The 20,845-nt window shown below is 42.2% G+C and overlaps 1 protein-coding gene across 2 annotated transcripts in view; it reads right to left on the bottom strand.

The window, feature by feature from the left end:
• Positions 1-428: 428 nt before the first annotated feature.
• Positions 429-20,845, bottom strand: part of NKRF (NFKB repressing factor) — a 116,781-nt gene continuing 96,364 nt past the window's right edge. For both annotated transcript variants that reach the window (XM_086918558.1, XM_086918557.1), the window contains exon 3: positions 429-3,272. In XM_086918558.1, coding sequence (XP_086774684.1) covers positions 1,153-3,272 — 2,120 coding nt within the window. In that variant the 3' untranslated portion in view covers positions 429-1,152. The remainder of the gene's footprint in view (positions 3,273-20,845) is intronic.

The raw sequence follows: 20,845 nt of genomic DNA, 5'->3' as shown, positions 1-20,845 counted from the left end.
ACAAAGATACACTTTCATATGTGGCATATGGGTCAAAGAGTCAAGAGCTGCAGAAAAAAGTAATCACCCAGTGTGAACACAAATATAAAGCATGTTTAAGTCTACACTGATGGAGAAAAACAGTGAACAAATTGGGTGTGTCATCTATGGTATGTCGTTAGCACCCGTGCACAAAAATATGAACATGCAGCACCAAGCGCATACTAAATTCAATTTCTAGGTTATCAGTAGGCAGCACTAGCCTTTCCTATCCACAACTAGAAATATTACACATCGAAATATTACTCATCAAAACTCATTTTAAAAGGGAAAACGTAATAGCTAATTATACATCTATGTACCAAAATAAGCATACTAGTAAAAAAGAAAATATACCTCAAATAATAAAATAGATAGAATATGCAGTTGCCCAAAAAACAACTTACGAGTTTCTGATCTCTTGAAAGATTTATTAGTAACACGAAGTTTAAATGTATATCTTGGCTCCATCAAGATTTATGTTGACCTAGAGCAAAATATTGAAATTATACATCTAGTTTGAAAACGTCCTCCGAATATTGTTTATTAAAACAGATATTTTTCAAGCAACACGTTCATGTATTCAGAACAAGAACTCCCAACATCATGACAGATACAAAATAAGATTCTCAAGATAAAAAAAAAATATGGACATATTTATTAATAGAATCACTTTTATATCATCTATTCATATTTTACACCAACACGTGCCTCATCTGGAATTATAAATTAGGTTATGCTGCAAGTTGAATGACACTGAATGGATACTTTCTTCAGTAGCGGCCACGTTTATAAGTATAAATACTTTTTTTTTTACAGGGGCAAAGATAGATCAATGATAGTCGTTACAGTTTTCTTTAATCAATCATTTTGAAAATAAACGGATTCCTCATTCCACATTAATATGGCAAATTGTATCAGACACATAATGCAACTGCTCTACATTGTATCTTGTAATGTGCTAGCACAAGAAAATAACTTACGCATTCCTCTAACCAAGTATTTGAAATTATATAAACAAAGTAAAACATCAATTTTAATATGGATACGTTCTGCAACAAAGCAGAACATTTACTGTATGACCAGCTTCTATCAGTTAGTCAATAAATGGGCAGTGAACTAAAATGCAAAGCACTAAAACTGGTTTGAGACTGGCATGACTAGCTGATAGCCTGCCACCTGGCCAACCTGCTTAAGTTCATCAATCAAATCTTCTCTCCGCCTCTTCCTACTCACTACCAAAAACCTAGAAGCACCTTGCCCATGAGATTTACTTTTGAGCCCATATCTTTGTGCAATTTGATGAATTTGCTTTCGCTCGTCATTGGTAAGTTCGTTAGAAAAAGTTAGATTCTCCTGACTGTAGGAGGCTGCATAGTTCCTTATCATCATCTCAATATCTCTTTTATTGACTGCATGGTTTCGGTCAAGATCAAGACCCAATCCTTCTCTTTTAAATTGTTCCTTCACAACGATGGGCTCAGCTATACCTTCGCCCTCTTTTCCCAAACCTCCACCAGTCCAGCCCATTTTTCTTAGTAGCTGATTACCAATGTTGTCATCTTTAATTTTTTGTTTGTAAGCTTCTTGTGCCGATCGGCCACAAATCTGATTTCTTGAAATTGCCTCTTCTGTAGGGCCCTGCTTTAATTTATTTACCACGGTAGGGTGGGTTTGTTTGAGTACTCTTAAAGCTTCTTCTGCTGCAATGTGTTTCACATTCTTTTTCAGGCCTATTCCCTCAGCAATAAACTGACTGTCCAAAAACACCTTGCACTTCCACTCCTCACCAGTCATTTGGTCAAAGGTATACTCAACTGTTACCTTATTGAACTGAGCAGTATCATGAAGTGTGCAAACCGGATTTGCAGAAATTTCATAAACAACAAGCTCCTGTCGAGATTTGTTCTTCTGTGGAATAGATGCACTGCTCGTCATTGGGCCCTCTGTTTGTCTGATTTTCTGGACATTAGACTGCATTTTTTTGAGGATCCGGACGGCTTCCTCAGCAGCTGCATGCTTGCTGGTTTTCTTATTTCCATATCCCTCGGCAACACAGTGGTCTTGCAAAAACAATTTACAACGCCAAGCAAGAGAAGGCATCAAGTCATACTTGTATTCTAGTTTCATTTTGTTGGTAGAAGCAGAATTGTTAAGGATACACACAGCATCACTGGCATTTTCAGTAATGACGAAACTAGTCCAAGGTCTTGCCGAGTATGGTTCTTTGCTTGGATTAGCATCGTCTTGCCCATTAGAAGAATCTTCCTTTCGAAATGTAACATCATCGTTGTCGTCTTGTTGCAGCTCTTTAAGGGCTGGTGGGAATTCAGGTGTGGGTGCACCGCATTGACAAACTACCAGGTCTTCTTGGAAGCCATGTTTAAACTTTCGCTGGACACTCCTAATTTCAACAGGCTTTTGTAAAAGTCTCATTGCCTGCTCTGCAGCCCTGTCTCTGGCTCCATTTTTGCTACCAGAATAACCAGTGGCCAAGTACACATTTTGGCATCTTACCTCACAAGCATAACCATCTCCAAGAAGCTTTTTGTTTCTTGGCAGATCAGCAGGTGGAATGGTTTTTAAAGCAGCATAAATATACTCTGGATTGGTTTTGCATGCCTGAATACAACGAGTCAACAAAAATGTATGATTCACTTTTTCTGGAGCTCTCATGATTTCAGGAGCATTAAGATTCTGCAATGCTACGGATGAAAGTTTTTGGATTAACATCTCTCTTTTTTGAGTAGGTGAACACAGGTCCAATGTAATGTTTCTTTTAGGTCCCTTACGATTCAACGGCATTCTGCCTGTTTTTCGAGGCGCTTTCACAAAACCAATGCCTTTTCGCCCCCGTTTGTTGTTCTCGGTCCACATATCCAACACATGTGACCTAAAGTTTTTGGATAAAGTTGAATTGTGAGATTCAAATTTTGCAGAATAGTTCTGCTCCATTTTAGTCATAAAAGTTTCATTATAGTCCGGATCATTTTGCAAGTATTTGTTAAGTTGTGGATTTTCTTCGTGGTCACTGAAGCTATCCAAAGCAAAGTCTGCAGAACTCCGTTCAAGCATACGATTGAAAGCCATTGTGCTATCAAAACACTTTGGTGCATCACGGCTAGTAGATTCTTTCTTTACTTCAAATGGTTTATTTTCTTCTTCCTTAATGGTGCTGGCCACAAAATGTACAGGTTCAAAACGTGGTCTTGGACGAAACTTGGAAGTAGTTTGCTTTGTTGGAGGTTCTTGACCTGTGGAATAAAAGCAAGAACAAACAAAATGTCAAACAATGTGCAAACAATGGGCAAACTTTTCACTAAACATATCTTTGTGCTGAATTATGAGTTTTCCACACACCATAAATGATTTATGCTCAGACTCCCACGTTTTCTCCTGAGACTGCCATTCAATCAATACCTGGAATACATATTTGGATGTCTCTACAATCATAATAGTTATCACCGTTTGTAATCTCTGATGCGAGCACTGTACTGTTTATCCTCCATTTGATAACTCACTTACTGTAAATAGGACAATACATTTATTTCTCCTTCCCATTTATATTGTGAATCAGCAGGTGTTCTCAGAAAATAACCTGCAATGTGCCTCCTAGCAACACTATCACACCAGGCTGAATATCGCATGGCTCACACTACTTTGACAAATCTGAAAATTACCCTCCATTTCTGGAGTAATACTACCTATGATGCGGTGAGGTGTTAAAAAAACGGACAAAGAGTGGGGCCAGAAGAAGAAAGAAGTTTTCCATTCTGGGATATAATATACACACTATCTGACCAGGGGGTTCTGTTTGGGAATCCCTAGCTCATGAAAGGCACCAGCAGCCCCCATCTTTGTTATAGCTGGGTTAAGCCGGATCAGTCATTCACTACATCATACCTAGACTTGTCAAACTAATAGCAGTTCCATATCGTGCTGACACGTTAGCCTTCAGATGATCAGGAAAAGACCATTAGGTGGTGCATCCACTACTCCCTCCCCGAGACAGATGCTGCTCAACTCTCCCTTGAGCATCTTGATTTTAGAAAGATAGTCGCTTTCCTTGTCAGCAATTCACTGCCTTTTCTGGGGTGGTAATAATAGAAAGGTGGTCAACATTCTAGCACATTCTAAAATATTCTTGCGAAGTTAGTCATACATCACAAGAACATTCTAACTTTTTAGGAACCACGTCACTGCTCTGTACAGGCACTTGCCCTGAATGTATCACTCTGAAAAGCAACATGTGGCACCTTAAAAAACGTGACAAATAGGAACCGTTGAACAGGCCACCAAGTATTGTTGATATATCGACGAGTTTAGATACAAGATGATGGAGCAATCATTTTCAAGAACGTTTTGAACATTTATGCATGCATTATAGCGAGTATTTTTTGTCATAGTGCTGCACTCACACATTTCTATGCATTTCGGAGCCTCACGTGAAAGGCTTAGGTCTGAATTTCGAGCCTGATCAATTTTCACCAGACCATAGGGAATATGAGTAAAGTAATTTGATGTTTCACCCCAGTGGTGCTCTGTAAGAAGGTGTGGAGGTAAGTGGGGAGGGGAGGGTGGTGGAATTGTGGAGAGAAGGTGGAAGTGTAAGGTGGCATTGACAACTTCTAGCATAACCAGTGTGTATATATTAACTAAGTCATGGATTTTAGGTTTCGCTTACTAGACAGCTTTTCGCTGTCTGGTAGGCAGAAAGCCTATTGAGGACTAGACCAAAAACTTAGTGGGCTTTGACCCAATCTACTGCTTATCATTAGTTACCTTTTCTGTCATTCATATTTCCTTTTTAGGGCTCGGGCCTCGCCTTCCACGAAGTGGAGGCGGAGCTTGCGAGCCCTTTAGTATTTAGAAAAAAAAAATTCAGAAAGGGCTCCGGCTGGCACATTCCTTAGTTTTTTTATGGCATCTGCCTAGTGATTCGTCTTCGCTGTGCTGTGTATTTAGTAGCGTTGACGTGATAGGCTGTATGTAATGTACGCGTGCCCGATTTTGCATATTCTGTGCGCGAACAAGCACGGAGAGTGAATAATCTTAATTAGGAGCTGTCAGAGTGCCCGTGTAATGCAATCCAGATGCTGCGAGCGCGTTCACCATTGCATGTATCATGCGCGGTGCCGCGTTCACGGCGGAGATAATGGAAAGAAGTTTCCTGTAGCTTCAAGGGCAGGCACAGTATTTTTTAAGCTATCCCCCTAGCAAGAGTGGGGGCTTCACAAGCACTCTGCCCGCTCCTGGCCGCGTACAATCTGCTGGCCGCCTGTGAATCGCCGCTGCCCGTGGCCGGAATCATCCCTGCAAAGGTCGGCATCTGGCCGAAGCCGCCGAGGGCGAGAACCGAAGGAGCAGAGCCCTGATTGGCTCGAAGTGCCGAGCCCCCTCACCGAACGCCGCGCTGGGATTGGCTCCCAAGCGGCAGCGTCATCGCCTGTTCCTTGCATACCATTACAGGACAGAGAGGATATCCTTTGATTTAAAGAGAGTTGCACACAAAGCCTGTTTGTGCTCGCTGATTAGATGCGCAAATCTGACCACCAGGAATTCCATGGAAGCACCTCTGCATGTTCCACTATTTCTGGAAACTGCTACACAACGGGCTTTTTCATGTGTGTGGAATTATATATAAATACCCCATTATTGATCAGGCATTCCGGCAGACAGCAGTAACGCCACGACAACAGAAGGCAACCCGCTGGCACTCTAGAGGATGTCTGCTCTGAGAAGGCCCCTCTAATCTCAGACCATCAACATGCCTTCATTACCCAGGAGTCGAAGTGCATAACAATACAATATCTGGATCACTACACCCTGGTTACATTAGGAAACATCACAAAGATAGCCTGTGCACCTGCACTTCAGCAGCAAGCCACCACTGCTTGGAGATCTTTTATACAGGATTCCCGCCAGCTATTGAAACAGCATGTCCTTAGTGAGAAAAGCAGTAACCACAACAAATGGGGGGCAAAGTAATTGGTGTGTTAACAACGACATCTGGCACACAGATAATTTCACCTACACAGTCTGTTGGTGGTCCCTCAGTATTTCCACATATGGCCAAACTTTAATTTGTGGGATTTCTGATGCTACAATTCGTATTACATGGTTGCTCACACTGTAGTAAAGATCACCTCGAAGTGGCTTTTAGCACTGGGTCTTTACAGCTGAACCTAGCAAATACACAGACAACACATTCCATATTTAGCAAGGTGGCACTTCGGCCAGACACAGGTGCAAAAGCTGCTTAAAATGGCACACTTCCCTAATATAAACTTGCGCATTAGCAGCATGTTACCACAAATTAAAGTTTTAGGTGAAACTGCTTCTTCCATTTGCCTTGGGAAAGGGCGCTCAACTTTTTGTTGATACAACGCCACATTAAGACTTTGAATGAATGCAACAAATGACCCATCTTGAAACTGCTCTGGCTAAGCTTCACTGTAAAGTTAGTTCATGCATTTCTGCAACAAACAATTGCATTTTACCTGCGGTCTCAACGTCATGAGATATGCTCTGCCCGTCACAGAGGTCTATCAACTTACAGCTCTATGAACCTGTGACTTTTCTTTTCATCTTGCAAGAGCACCCCCTGGTGAATTTACGCAAGACAAGTGCTTAGTGTTTTTTCTTGTATTAAATCCTGCAGGAGCAGAAGCCCTTCAGTTGGATATTCAAGGTTCACTTAGCATACACCCACTGCTCCCGGGGATCACGTGAACACAAAGCAGCATTATGTTAGTTGAAGATTATTCATGGAGTATTGCAGTACTTGTCTTGGTGCAGATTCAATAGCCTACACAATTCAAAAAACACCTCCGAATTAGGTAAACATACTCCTAGGTTGTGGGCACCACCTTCTAAACACAGTCAAGGCACCCTTCATCTGTCCTTTAATTATCAACATTAAGTATGGCAGGAAGGTTTACCAGCCTCACAATAACTCCTTGCAAGGTTTTTCAGCTCTTCCACTTGGTCTGTTCATGGGCACCGTAAGTAGTAGTCGAGAATGTGATGGAGCTCCACAATGGACACTTTACTGGAGCTTTCCTGACCTTGTTCTACTAGTTAAGTCCATCTGGCCTCCACACCATTAAAACTCCACGCCATTAGCGCTCCGCTGACTTCCTCAGATTAACAAGGGAGAGTAGACAGGAGTTTGCTTCTCGAGAGGCTACAGTAATTTTAGTGAAATCCAGAAGGTAGGTCTATAGTTAATGGAGTCGTCTTGGACACTGCTAGTTTGGCTACTTACTGTTGGCGGAACACAGCTTGGCAACTCCATGTCCCTAACGTTACATTCCAACCACCCCCAAAATGGTTAGAAGCAATTCATAAAGGCAATGCAATATATGCCCTTGAGGAATGTGATGTTGCATTGCCACTAACCAGTGAAGTTGCAACCACCAAGAGTGAGAGCGTGGGCCAATGGTTTAACTGAGGATCCAACCACACCATGCACAAAACAGCAGCCCAGCCTTAGCCACTGTAGGCTACTCAAGATGAACTCCTGTTACTCCATATGGCTTCCTCTCCTGAGTCATTAAACAGATATTCCACATACTAAGACCGGATTTTTTTCTTCTGTCCACTCTACTTTATTAGGAGGAGAAATGGTCTAGTAACTAACTGCCAATTTTGGAGCCTAGTAATATGGGTTTGAACCATGTACTTGGTACCTGTCCAAAAATATTGATTCTGCGCTAATCGCTTACTCTCCTTGTGCCTGCAAAAATAAATATGTAAAAATTGAAGTTGCAACCAATGGAGTAGAGTAGTGAGTAGAGTAGTGAGTAGAAAGTAGAGTAGTGAGTGCAGAGTAGTGAGTAGTGAGTAGTGAGTAGTGAGTGGAGAGTAGTGAGTAGAGTAGTGAGTAGAGTAGTGAGTAGAGTAGTGAGTAGAGTAGTGAGAAGAGTAGTGAGAAGAGTAGTGAGAAGAGTAGTGAGTAGAGCAGTGAGTAGAGCAGTGAGTAGAGCAGTGAGTAGAGCAGTGAGTAGAGCAGTGAGTAGAGCAGTGAGTAGAGCAGTGAGTAGAGCAGTGAGTAGAGCAGTGAGTAGAGTAGTGAGTAGAGTAGTGAGAAGAGTAGTGAGAAGAGTAGTGAGAAGAGTAGTGAGAAGAGTAGTGAGAAGAGTAGTGAGCAGTGAGTAGAGCAGTGAGTAGAGCAGTGAGTAGAGCAGTGAGTAGAGCAGTGAGTAGAGTAGTGAGTAGAGTAGTGAGTAGAGTAGTGAGTAGAGTAGTGAGTAGAGTAGTGAGTAGAGTAGTGAGTAGAGTAGTGAGTGGTGAGTAGTGAGTAGAGTAGTGAGTAGAGTAGTGAGTAGAGTAGTGAGAAGAGTAGTGAGAAGAGTAGTGAGAAGAGTAGTGAGTAGAGTAGTGAGTAGAGTAGTGAGTAGAGTAGTGAGTAGAGTAGTGAGTAGAGTAGTGAGTAGAGTAGTGAGTAGAGTAGTGAGTGCAGAGTAGTGAGTAGAGTAGTGAGTAGTGAGTAGAGTAGTGAGTAGTGAGTAGAGTAGTGAGTAGTGAGTAGAGTAGTGAGTAGTGAGTAGAGTAGTGAGTAGAGTAGTGAGTAGAGTAGTGAGTAGAGTAGTGAGTAGAGTAGTGAGTAGAGTAGTGAGTAGTGAGTAGAGTAGTGAGTAGAGTAGTGAGTAGAGTAGTGAGTAGAGTAGTGAGTAGAGTAGTGAGTGCAGAGTAGTGAGTAGAGTAGTGAGTAGTGAGTAGAGTAGTGAGTAGTGAGTAGAGTAGTGAGTAGAGTAGTGAGTAGGGTAGTGAGTAGAGTAGTGAGTAGAGCAGTGAGTAGAGTAGTGAGTAGAGCAGTGAGTAGAGCAGTGAGTAGAGCAGTGAGTAGAGTAGTGAGTAGAGTAGTGAGTAGAGTAGTGAGTAGAGTAGTGAGTAGAGTAGTGAGTAGAGTAGTGAGTGCAGAGTAGTGAGTAGAGTAGTGAGTGCAGAGTAGTGAGTAGAGTGTAGAGTAGTGAGTAGAGTAGTGAGTAGAGTAGTGAGTAGAGTAGTGAGTAGAGTAGTGAGTAGAGTAGTGAGTAGAGTAGTGAGTAGAGTAGTGAGTAGAGTAGTGAGTAGAGTAGTGAGTAGAGTAGTGAGTGCAGAGTAGTGAGTAGAGTAGTGAGTAGTGAGTAGTGAGTAGAGTAGTGAGTAGAGTAGTGAGTAGGGTAGTGAGTAGAGTAGTGAGTAGAGCAGTGAGTAGAGCAGTGAGTAGAGCAGTGAGTAGAGCAGTGAGTAGAGCAGTGAGTAGAGCAGTGAGTAGAGTAGTGAGTAGAGTAGTGAGTAGAGTAGTGAGTAGAGTAGTGAGTAGAGTAGTGAGTAGAGTAGTGAGTGCAGAGTAGTGAGTAGAGTAGTGAGTGCAGAGTAGTGAGTAGAGTGTAGAGTAGTGAGTAGAGTAGTGAGTAGAGTAGTGAGTAGAGTAGTGAGTAGAGTAGTGAGTAGAGTAGTGAGTAGAGTAGTGAGTAGAGTAGTGAGTAGAGTAGTGAGTAGAGTAGTGAGTAGAGTAGTGAGTAGAGTAGTGAGTAGAGTAGTGAGTAGAGTAGTGAGTAGAGTAGTGAGTAGTGAGTAGAGTAGTGAGTAGTGAGTAGAGTAGTGAGTAGTGAGTAGAGTAGTGAGTAGAGTAGTGAGTAGAGTAGTGAGTAGAGTAGTGAGTGGTGAGTAGAGTAGTGAGAAGAGTAGTGAGTAGAGTAGTGAGTAGAGTAGTGAGTAGAGTAGTGAGTAGGGTAGTGAGTAGAGCAGTGAGTAGAGCAGTGAGTAGAGCAGTGAGTAGAGCAGTGAGTAGAGCAGTGAGTAGAGCAGTGAGTAGAGCAGTGAGTAGAGCAGTGAGTAGAGCAGTGAGTAGAGCAGTGAGTAGAGCAGTGAGTAGAGTAGTGAGTAGAGTAGTGAGTAGAGTAGTGAGTGCAGAGTAGTGAGTAGAGTGTAGAGTAGTGAGTAGAGTAGTGAGTAGAGTAGTGAGTGTAGAGTAGTGAGTAGAGTAGTGAGTAGAGTAGTGAGTAGAGTAGTGAGTAGAGTAGTGAGTAGAGTAGTGAGTAGAGTAGTGAGTAGAGTAGTGAGTAGAGTAGTGAGTAGAGTAGTGAGTAGAGTAGTGAGTAGAGTAGTGAGTAGAGTAGTGAGTAGTGAGTAGAGTAGTGAGTAGTGAGTAGAGTAGTGAGTAGTGAGTAGAGCAGTGAGTAGAGCAGTGAGTAGAGCAGTGAGTAGAGCAGTGAGTAGAGCAGTGAGTAGAGCAGTGAGTAGAGCAGTGAGTAGAGCAGTGAGTAGAGCAGTGAGTAGAGCAGTGAGTAGAGCAGTGAGTAGAGTAGTGAGTAGAGTAGTGAGTAGAGTAGTGAGTAGAGTAGTGAGTGCAGAGTAGTGAGTAGTGAGTAGAGTAGTGAGTAGAGTAGTGAGTAGAGTAGTGAGTAGAGTAGTGAGAAGAGTAGTGAGAAGAGTAGTGAGAAGAGTAGTGAGTAGAGTAGTGAGTAGAGTAGTGAGTAGAGTAGAGTAGTGAGTAGAGTAGTGAGTAGAGTAGTGAGTGCAGAGTAGTGAGTAGAGTAGTGAGTAGAGTAGTGAGTAGTGAGTAGAGTAGTGAGTAGAGTAGTGAGTAGTGAGTAGAGTAGTGAGTAGAGTAGTGAGTAGGGTAGTGAGTAGAGTAGTGAGTAGAGCAGTGAGTAGAGCAGTGAGTAGAGCAGTGAGTAGAGCAGTGAGTAGAGCAGTGAGTAGAGCAGTGAGTAGAGCAGTGAGTAGAGTAGTGAGTAGAGTAGTGAGTAGAGTAGTGAGTAGAGTAGTGAGTAGAGAAGTGAGTAGTGAGTAGAGTAGTGAGTAGAGTAGTGAGTAGAGTAGTGAGTGCAGAGTAGTGAGTAGAGTGTAGAGTAGTGAGTAGAGTAGTGAGTAGAGTAGTGAGTGGAGAGTAGTGAGTGGAGAGTAGTGAGTGGAGAGTAGTGAGTGGAGAGTAGTGAGTGGAGAGTAGTGAGTGGAGAGTAGTGAGTGGAGAGTAGTGAGTAGAGTAGTGAGTGGAGAGTAGTGAGTAGAGTAGTGAGTAGAGTAGTGAGTAGAGTAGTGAGTAGAGTAGTGAGTAGAGTAGTGAGTAGAGTAGTGAGTAGAGAAGTGAGTAGAGAAGTGAGTAGTGAGTAGAGTAGTGAGTAGAGTAGTGAGTAGAGTAGTGAGTGCAGATTAGTGAGTAGATTAGTGAGTAGATTAGTGAGTAGATTAGTGAGTAGATTAGTGAGTAGTGAGTGCAGAGTAGTGAGTAGATTAGTGAGTAGTGAGTGCAGAGTAGTGAGTAGATTAGTGAGTAGTGAGTGCAGAGTAGCAGAGTAGTGAGTGCAGAGTAGTGAGTAGAGTAGTGAGTAGAGTAGTGAGTAGAGTAGTGAGTAGAGTAGTGAGTAGAGTAGTGAGTAGAGTAGTGAGTAGAGTAGTGAGTAGAGTAGTGAGTAGAGTAGTGAGTAGAGTAGTGAGTAGAGTAGTGAGTAGAGTAGTGAGTGCAGAGTAGCGAGTAGAGTAGTGAGTAGTGAGTGCTGAGTAGTGAGTAGAGTAGTGAGTGCAGAGTAGCGAGTAGATTAGTGAGTAGTGAGTGCAGAGTAGTGAGTAGATTAGTGAGTAGTGAGTGCAGAGTAGCAGAGTAGTGAGTAGAGTAGTGAGTGCAGAGTAGCAGAGTAGTGAGTGCAGAGTAGCGAGTGCAGAGTAGCAGAGTAGTGAGTGCAGAGTAGCAGAGTAGTGAGTGCAGAGTAGTGAGTAGAGTAGTGAGTAGAGTAGTGAGTAGAGTAGTGAGTAGAGTAGTGAGTAGAGTAGTGAGTAGAGTAGTGAGTAGAGTAGTGAGTAGAGTAGTGAGTAGAGTAGTGAGTAGAGTAGTGAGTAGAGTAGTGAGTAGAGTAGTGAGTAGAGTAGTGAGTAGAGTAGAAAGTAGAGTAGAGAGTAGAGTAGAAAGTAGAGTAGAAAGTAGAGTAGTGAGTAGAAAGTAGAGTAGTGAGTAGAGTAGTGAGTAGAGTAGTGAGTAGAATAGTGAGTAGAATAGTGAGTAGAATAGTGAGTAGAGTAGTGAGTAGAGTAGTGAGTAGAGTAGTGAGTAGAGTAGTGAGTAGAATAGTGAGTAGAATAGTGAGTAGAATAGTGAGTAGAGTAGTGAGTAGAGTAGTGAGTAGAGTAGTGAGTAGAGTAGTGAGTAGTGAGTGCAGAGTAGTGAGTAGATTAGTGAGTAGTGAGTGCAGAGTAGCAGAGTAGTGAGTAGAGTAGTGAGTAGTGAGTGCAGAGTAGCAGAGTAGTGAGTGCAGAGTAGCAGAGTAGTGAGTGCAAAGTAGCAGAGTAGTGAGTGCAGAGTAGTAGAGTAGTGAGTAGAGTAGTGAGTAGAGTAGTGAGTAGAGTAGTGAGTAGAGTAGTGAGTAGAGTAGTGAGTAGAGTAGTGAGTGCAGAGTAGTGAGTGCAGAGTAGTGAGTAGATTAGTGAGTAGATTAGTGAGTAGAGAGTGCAGAGTAGTGAGTAGATTAGTGAGTAGTGAGTGCAGAGTAGCAGAGTAGTGAGTGCAGAGTAGTGAGTAGAGTAGTGAGTAGTGAGTGCAGAGTAGCAGAGTAGTGAGTGCAGAGTAGTAGAGTAGTGAGTAGAGTAGTGAGTAGAGTAGTGAGTAGAGTAGAGTAGTGAGTAGAGTAGTGATTAGAGTAGTGATTAGAGTAGTGATTAGAGTAGTGAGTAGAGTAGAGTAGTGAGTAGGACATCTCAGGCAGCAGCTGTGCAAGCTTCTTACACTCACAAGGAGGTCACAGGCAGCTGAGGTGCAATCTTCTCCCACTCACAAGAACGACATGACAGGCAGCAGCAGTGCAAGCTTCTTACACTCACAAGGAGACCACAGGCAGCAAAGGTGCAAGTTTGTCACACTCACAAGAAGGACATCACAGGCAAGTGTTGCAATATTCTCACACTCACAAGGAGATCACTGGCAGTACACACCACATGAACACACTCCTTAACACATAGCAACAATACATTGGCATTTACAATGCCATTAGCTCAAACTCAAATAAATCCGCGCCCGATTGCATTTCTAATGCTTGTTATTTGATGGCTTTACCTGTCTATCTTGCGTCTGTCCCTTCCCTTCTTCGGTGTATCCCTGCCAGGAGCATAACCTCTTTACCATCTTTTATTTGAAGGACTTGTACCCCGTGCATTGGTCACATTTAGGGAACTACTCAATTCTTTTTCTTTCAGAACTCCAAAACTGCATGTGTTTTCTAGCCATGGTTTTTTAAAATTACTTTTTGGGGGCATTCCTGGCCTAGTTCAAAGAGCCGTGGTTATATACTGTGCACAACAGTGTTTTTTTCACAAATTTTCTGTGTATGGCGTGCTCCTTGGGGTTTACTCCCTGCTCGGGAGTTACATAATACAATATGGATAGCACAATCGTAAACCATACGATGGTGGCCCCCAGGGCACTGTCATATATTGCTGAATGCTTCAGCTAAACCTTTTTCAATAAAGTTTATTCACAACATAAACCAAAAGTCTTTCTTGTTCTTTTCAGGGTTTTTATTCATCCTTTTCAATTTCAACCATATATACTGGTAGTTAGTGGATGTAATCACATTTCATTTTTCTTTGATTTTTCAAACATGAATTAAAGTTTCACAATCCATGGAAAATCCAATGCATTTCGCCCCTAGGGCTTCATCAGGGAAATCTATGATGTAAAAAATATATATCTATCACCAAATCATATATAAATGTTCTGTTTCATCACAATGTTATATTGTAAACACAACTATTACTAATAAAGTTCAAAATCCATTATAGGTCAAAAATATATGTGACAACTTAATTATAAACGATTCATGCATTCCTAATATGCTGTTATACCAATTTCCTATGAGTTCTAGGGCGTACACTACTGGTTAATTTACCAAGATCTTTCAAAAATATGCCGTATCATGTATACATTTTAGCGTGTAAAAAGTTATCGAGACTACGCACTAGTTACAGTACCCATCCGGGTTGATCGTAATTCATTAAGCTACTAAACATGTTTACGCGTTGCTTACTTTAGGGGATAGATTAACAGAACACAAAAGTAATATCAGAACAAAAGTGATGAAATCCACGTTGGCTACTCATTTTGTGGAACACAGACATCAAATTAACCAAATAAAGGCTTGCATCCTGGAAATCATTGAGAAAAAAAGAGGACAAAGACAACAAAAAAACTTTACTTATGCGGGAAAACCACTGGATCTTTTACTTACAGAGCCTGGCACCTTATGGAATTAATGAAAGAGTGGAATACAGCTGTTACTTATGATCCACTAACGATGAACATATGAGCTTTGTGACTGGCACACAGACTTTGATTTTTTTGTTGACTATCATGTACCAACCTATTTGTATTACAATACGAGATATGTATGTATTTCCTAATGATACTTAAGCATTGATCTATGAATGTATACGTTGGTTGAGAAAGCACGAATGTTTCTTTGAAGACACTGTCTCTTTAAATATTCTGGGTCTTTAAACCCATACACTTCCGGTTAGCACGTCACACGCCACCGGCAGAGGAGATTGTGTTGAACGCTGTAGTCACCGAGCGAAGCGCGCGTAATTTTGACTTGTTACGGGTAAGAACTGCCGATCCCCTAAAGTAAGCAGCGCGTAAACATGTTTAGTAGCTTAATGAATTACGATCAACCCGGATGGGTACTGTAACTAGTGCGTAGTCTCGATAACTTTTTACACGCTAAAATGTATACATGATACGGCATATTTTTGAAAGATCTTGGTGAATTAACCAGTAGTGTACGCCCTAGAACTCATAGGAAATTGGTATAACAGCATATTAGGAATGCATGAATCGTTTATAATTAAGTGGTCACATATATTTTTGACCTATAATGGATTTTTAACTTTATTAGTAATAGTTGTGTTTACAATATAACATTGTGATGAAACAGAACATTTATATATGATTTGGTGATAGATATATATTTTTTACATCATAGATTTCCCTGATGAAGCCCTAGGGGCGAAATGCATTGGATTTTCCATGGATTGTGAAACTTTAATTCATGTTTGAAAAATCAAAGAAAAATTAAATGTGATTACATCCACTAACTACCAGTATATATGGTTGAAACTGAAAAGGATGAATAAAAACCCTGAAAAGAACAAGAAAGACTTTTGGTTTATGTTGTGAATAAACTTTATTGAAAAAGGTTTAGCTGAAGCATTCAGCAATATACGACAGTGCCCTGGGGGCCACCATCGTATGGTTTACGATTGTGCTATCCATATTGTACTAGTTCAAAGAGCCTCCATGTGCCCGCCACCCTTCAGCAAACTGCTGCTGGCCGGTCCCACATACAATAAGCGTTGGCAAAGCAAATAGGTCTAACCTATGCAAGATTTATTGGCTTTGTCAATGTTATTTAGACATGGTGCACAGCAGCTCGTGCTGCTGTGTAACATGGCTTGAAGTCAATAAAAAAAACGCTACGACTCAGACAGCGTAGACAGCGTCATTTTGCTTTTGTTTTTTATACACCATGTTGCACAATAGCTCTCACTGGTGTGCAATGCTACAAAAAAAGGCAGGGGTGAGGGGGGAGTAACACTAGTGAGGCACAAGGGAGGAGGCACGGCACATCAGATGGGGCAGCAATACAGAGAATGGAAGGGCGGGAGGGGAAATAATAAATAGTACCTGAATCACAGCGCAAACTGTGGATGGGCACTAATTAAATTCAACCAATCTGTGTTTGGTCCATGCACCAAAGACAGGAACAGAAGTTGGCCTGCTAGCCAAACAGGAGACAGCAAAGAATAGTGACACTGAAGCTGGCAAATACTAAGCAATGAGTGGGCTCCAGGCCCTTTACTGTAATCAATACATCTTGCAAGCGAGAGCACAAATGGTACATGTGCTGTTGTAGGCTCGAGCTAAAAAGCACTTTCAGCATAGTCAAACTAATTTTATTAGTATTTTAATTTATTTATTAATCCATCTTGGACTGGTAAAGAAAGTAACATTGCACATGTAATTTTGTAGTAGGCACTCACATGCCTGCTACATGTGTGCGCATAGGTCACCACTGCACGCCTTCGAAATGATGCAACCTTTCCTTCTTGTATTTTAATCGATGCTATATAGCATCCGCAACAGACACTTTTTGCCTAAGCTGTACAACATCGGCAAACAGCATTGGCAAACCCACGTCTACAAAACGAGGCTGAATGGCTTTGCCAAAGCTAGTTTTCTGCACAGAGTTATCCTATTGTGGATTTGGTTTTGTATCATTCAAACTACCGAGTGCCAGCTCTCGAAAACTGTTAGCAGTCAACTAATTACCTCCAATACAGAATAAGTTCATGTTGGTAATCTGTTTTAAGGGGGTGATCTCTGTTCCTCACCTAGAAACTGATGGACAGAAAGAATGCGGATGGTTACATCGGTTCTGATAATAGCTGCCCTCTACAGTACTGGGTTCAGTGGGCTCTAATTTAGTGTCCAATCAAGAAAGCTTCCTACTCTGTATACCCAAATCTTTCTGTTTTAGCATTTCCCCTTTGCGGACATATTGCCTCTATGGCAAACTGCAGTCTTAGTCTTTCGTCGCATTAACTCAGCCTTCTAGGTTAAATGACATCGAGTATGATTATCCCCAGGTCTTTCTATACCAGGGTCCACATCAGCAAGACTTACAAGGTTTGTAACTATCAACCAATAATCTTCTAGTAGTTACCTTAGTAGCTTATCGCTAGAGGTTTTTGTGCCAGAGTTCCACACTTGATATGTACCGTAAACCATTACCAAAACTCCACTTCAGAGAAGCAGATTAACTCTACTGACCTACAGAGACAAAGTGCCTCACACACGACCTAAAAGGTAGGAAGAAATCTACCCTCCAACCATACCCCAAAGAATCATCTCCATTAAGTCTCATACCAGCGCAGCAATGTCTAGAGGCATATTCCAGTCAAGGATGGATAATGGAAGAAGAGTCATGGATGGGTAATGTGAGGAGGGTCCATAATGATTGGTGTGATAATACAATTGGCAATGTGAGGAGGTTTGACAAGACTGGTATGTGGTGATTGCGTGTCCTACTGGAAGCACTCGGAGTGGTGTGGAGTGTAGCGGAGAAGAGAAACAAGATGAGACTGGACAGGAGGAAAGAAATAAAAGATAGAAAGTAAAATAGAAAGGGACAAAAGGGAAAGGAAGCAGATGATGATATTGACACGGGTTCATGCTACACAATCATTCCTAATGCCTTGTTTGTGGAAGTGTGGGGCACGGGGCCTCTTCTTCCCAAAGACATTTCTCCTGGGGGTTACCAAGGGGAACCTTTAGACATTCTTGGTTATTTTGAGGCAAATATTAAGTTTTCGTCAAGAGAAATTCAAGGGAAAGTTAATGTGTCTGTGTCTGGTCCTGCCATCTTGGGGAGGGTTCATCAATACGATCTAAGCATCATAGTCAATCCCCGGGCTAACCCACAGGTCATGATCATTGAAGATGGAGTTACATACTATTCTCTCTGAAGCTGCAGATGTATTTGGGGAGAGCCTTGGTCGTCTTAAAGGGTATTCACACAAGATTATTTGAAAAAAAAAAACTCAATCCCTGTACAACACAAAGTTAGGCGGATGCCTATTGTTGTTAGGGACGAGGTCAAACAACTCATTGATGACAAGTTGGCAAATGGGGTTATTGAGCCTGTGGAGGCGTCTCCATGGATTTCTCAGATTGTCGTCATGAAGAAGCCGGATGGCAAACTCCGCTTCTGTGTGGATCTAAGGTCTTTGAATAGGTGTAGTGGCAGATACTTTCCCTTTGCCCAATATCTCTGAATTGGTCACTACTCTTAAGGGGGCCAAAGTTTTCTCGAAACTGGGTCTCAGGAGTGCATACCACCAGATCCCCCTACACAAAGATTTTAAAAGTTTGACTGCCTTTATTATTCCCTGGGGTACTTTTCAGTTTACTCTCCTTCCTTTTGGCCTCAATTCTGCGGCTAGCGTGTTTCAGAGAATGGTTTCCAATATTTTTGAGGGCATAGGAAAACATGGTATACTTTCAGGATGACATTTTGATTTATGGAAAGTCTGTTGAACTGCACACCACTCTCAAAATTGTCTTGGGCAAACTGTCTTCTGCTGGCCTCACACTTCGCAGAGATAAATGCTTGTTCTCAGTCGATCATGTTGATTATTTGGGTTACACTATCACTCCATTGGGCATCAAACCAAAAAGAGATCTGTGTCAGGCTATTCGTTCTGCGCCTCAGCCGAAGGACAAGGATCAACTACGTTCCTTCATGGGGCTTATCGAGTACTACTCGAAGTTTGTTAAAAACTTTTCGGATGAAACTGCATGCTTGAGGTCTTTGCTTAAACGTGGGGTCAGTTTTTCATGAAATGTTTAGCATGAGGAATGTTTTGACAACATCAAAAAAGAAATTTGTTATGCCAATGTATTGTCACCTTTTGATGTGCACAACAAATCTATTGTTACAGAGGACGCTAGTGCGACAGGCCTGGGTGCTATTTTTTTGTTTGTAAATATAGTTTTTATTGGCATTTTAATCAGAAGGAACGTCCTGTACCTCATTACAGTTATATTCGTCTGTTCCGAAATACAAGTATTAAACCCCTTTTGCCCTCCCCCCAACGACCCTCCCCACCCCTGTCAGTGCGTCCCTCTCAACTCATACAAATGCAACAACCATGAGCACCCTCCTTCGAACAACGTGCTCCATCTTATCCAATTATTCTAGGGGGACAACGTCTGCGTGCGCCCACCAGTCCTGCGCTAAGAACCAGTCCGCTGCAAGAGCGGGCTACCCATCCAGCCCCCAGCTCTATGGCACATCCTCCTCCTCCTCACTCGAACCATCCGCCGGTCACTGCAACCCTGCCACCAATGCCTCCCATGCCCTAGCCACTTCCATTGCCTTGTCGTTATCTAGTCGCCTGGCCTGTTGCAGCCGGAAGGAGCTCTCAGCACGCGCCCAGCGCAGGAGGACCGCCTTCCACCGTGCATAACTAGGGCCACGGCGCGACTTCCAATGCAAGGCGAGTTCTCGTTTGGCCAGAATTAAGCCCAAATCACAAAAGTGACTAGTGACTTTCGTCCGGGGGGTGTGCGGAAACCAGAGCCTGGGTGCTATACTTTCACAAATCAAAGGTGGGTCTAAATTCACTGTTGCCTTCGCGTCAAGGACTGTGTCAGAAAAAAAACTATTCCGTCATCGAAAGAGAGGCATTAGCCGCCTCCTGGGCAGTGTAGTATTTTAGAACATATCTGTGGGGTATGAAATTTGTTCTAAGAACGGATCGCAAAGCCCTCATCAAAGTGCTTTCCCTGGGGGTGACTGGTAAAGGGTCTGCTAGACTTATGAAGTTAGCTGCAAGACTCCAAGAGTTCCAATATTTAGCTGAATATATCCAAGGACTGAAGAATGTGCAAGCAGATTGCCTTTCTAGAATGTCTTTGGATTGGCGTACTTTTCATAACTCTGAGGTATCTGAAAGCACGGATGACATTGCGGTTGCTTCTATAGAAGATGCTGCATTTGTTGGGGAAGGTGTTTTTCTGGCCAGTGACTGGGAGAGGGAGATGGCCAATGATCATACCCTCCAAGAAGTTATTAAACTCCTAAAACTTGGTTCTAGGCGGGAGAGTTCTGTTTCTGTCTCAGTCAGACCTTTCATGAAGGAGTTTGATGATCTTTCTATCATCAATGATAACATCTTAATTAAAGATGGAGTTTATACTTCCATTTGGCCTCAGGAACAAATAGTTAGCCTTAGCTCATGAGGGTCATATGGGCCAAACTCACTCAGCGGAGCCTTAAAAGTCATTTTTGGTGGCCGGGCATTGATGCTCAAGTGGTGGAGAGGGTGGAGAATTGTGTCATGTTTAGAGAGGGTGAGAAGCAGTTGAAAGTGGGACCAAAATCTGTTGAGACACATACAAAATCCTGGTTTACCCTGGCATACTATTTGCCTTGATTTTTATTGGTCCTATGGGCGAACTTAAGGAGAAAGATAGGTTTGCCATAGTGGAAGTTTATTCAAAATGGTTAGTTGTACATTTCACTAACGACATTACCACTGAGAGTACTACTAAGTTCTTAGGCAACCTCTTTAAAGATGAAGGCATCCCTTCGGTCATTATCACCGACAATGCACACAGCTTACTTCAAAAGAGATGCAAACATTTTTGAAGGGGTGTGGCGTATCGGACCATCGCACGTCCTTGTACAATCCTCAAGGTAATGCCATATGTGAGAGTGAAAACAAAGTTGTTACGGGTATCATCCAAATGACATCTACTAATGGAGGTATTGACAGGAAAATGGTCAATGAAATGTTATGGGCCTATCGTACAACTCCTTCAGTTCATGGTCAGGATTCACCTTTACAAATAATGAGATTACAGAATCCTGGTTTGAAGTTAGTACCAGCTTGTATGAAGCAGGTGGTTACATTACAAACAAAAGCATTCTGTCATTTCTACTGCCACAAGTGTTCCACCTCCTTTCATGGTAGGTGACTTAGATACAATTAAGAGTGGTAGGGTGCAGAGAGGTTTATCCAAATTCAAAGGGTCTTTTAAAGTGAAGAAAGTTCTTGATCACTGCGTTATCCTCAAAAATGGGGTGTGTTGGAATTTTAGGAGAGTGGCTCTTTACAGGAGAAATGTGGTCAAGTGGTCAATGTGGTCTCCTAGTACCAGTGGTTATCTTTTAGCTGCTCATACTCCAGTGTAGTCTTTGCCTTTGAATGAGGTCAGCAATTATGGTGCTGGAGAAGCTCATGTGCCTCAAGATCGCACTTTTCATGCTCCCGATCTACCTGTGTG

This window comes from Lissotriton vulgaris, chromosome 4_1, assembly GCF_964263255.1.
Source record: "Lissotriton vulgaris chromosome 4_1, aLisVul1.2, whole genome shotgun sequence".
In the NCBI taxonomy this organism is placed as follows: domain Eukaryota; kingdom Metazoa; phylum Chordata; class Amphibia; order Caudata; family Salamandridae; genus Lissotriton; species Lissotriton vulgaris.
Note: the sequence above shows the minus strand (reverse complement) of the source record. Positions and strands in the feature narration are given on the sequence as shown.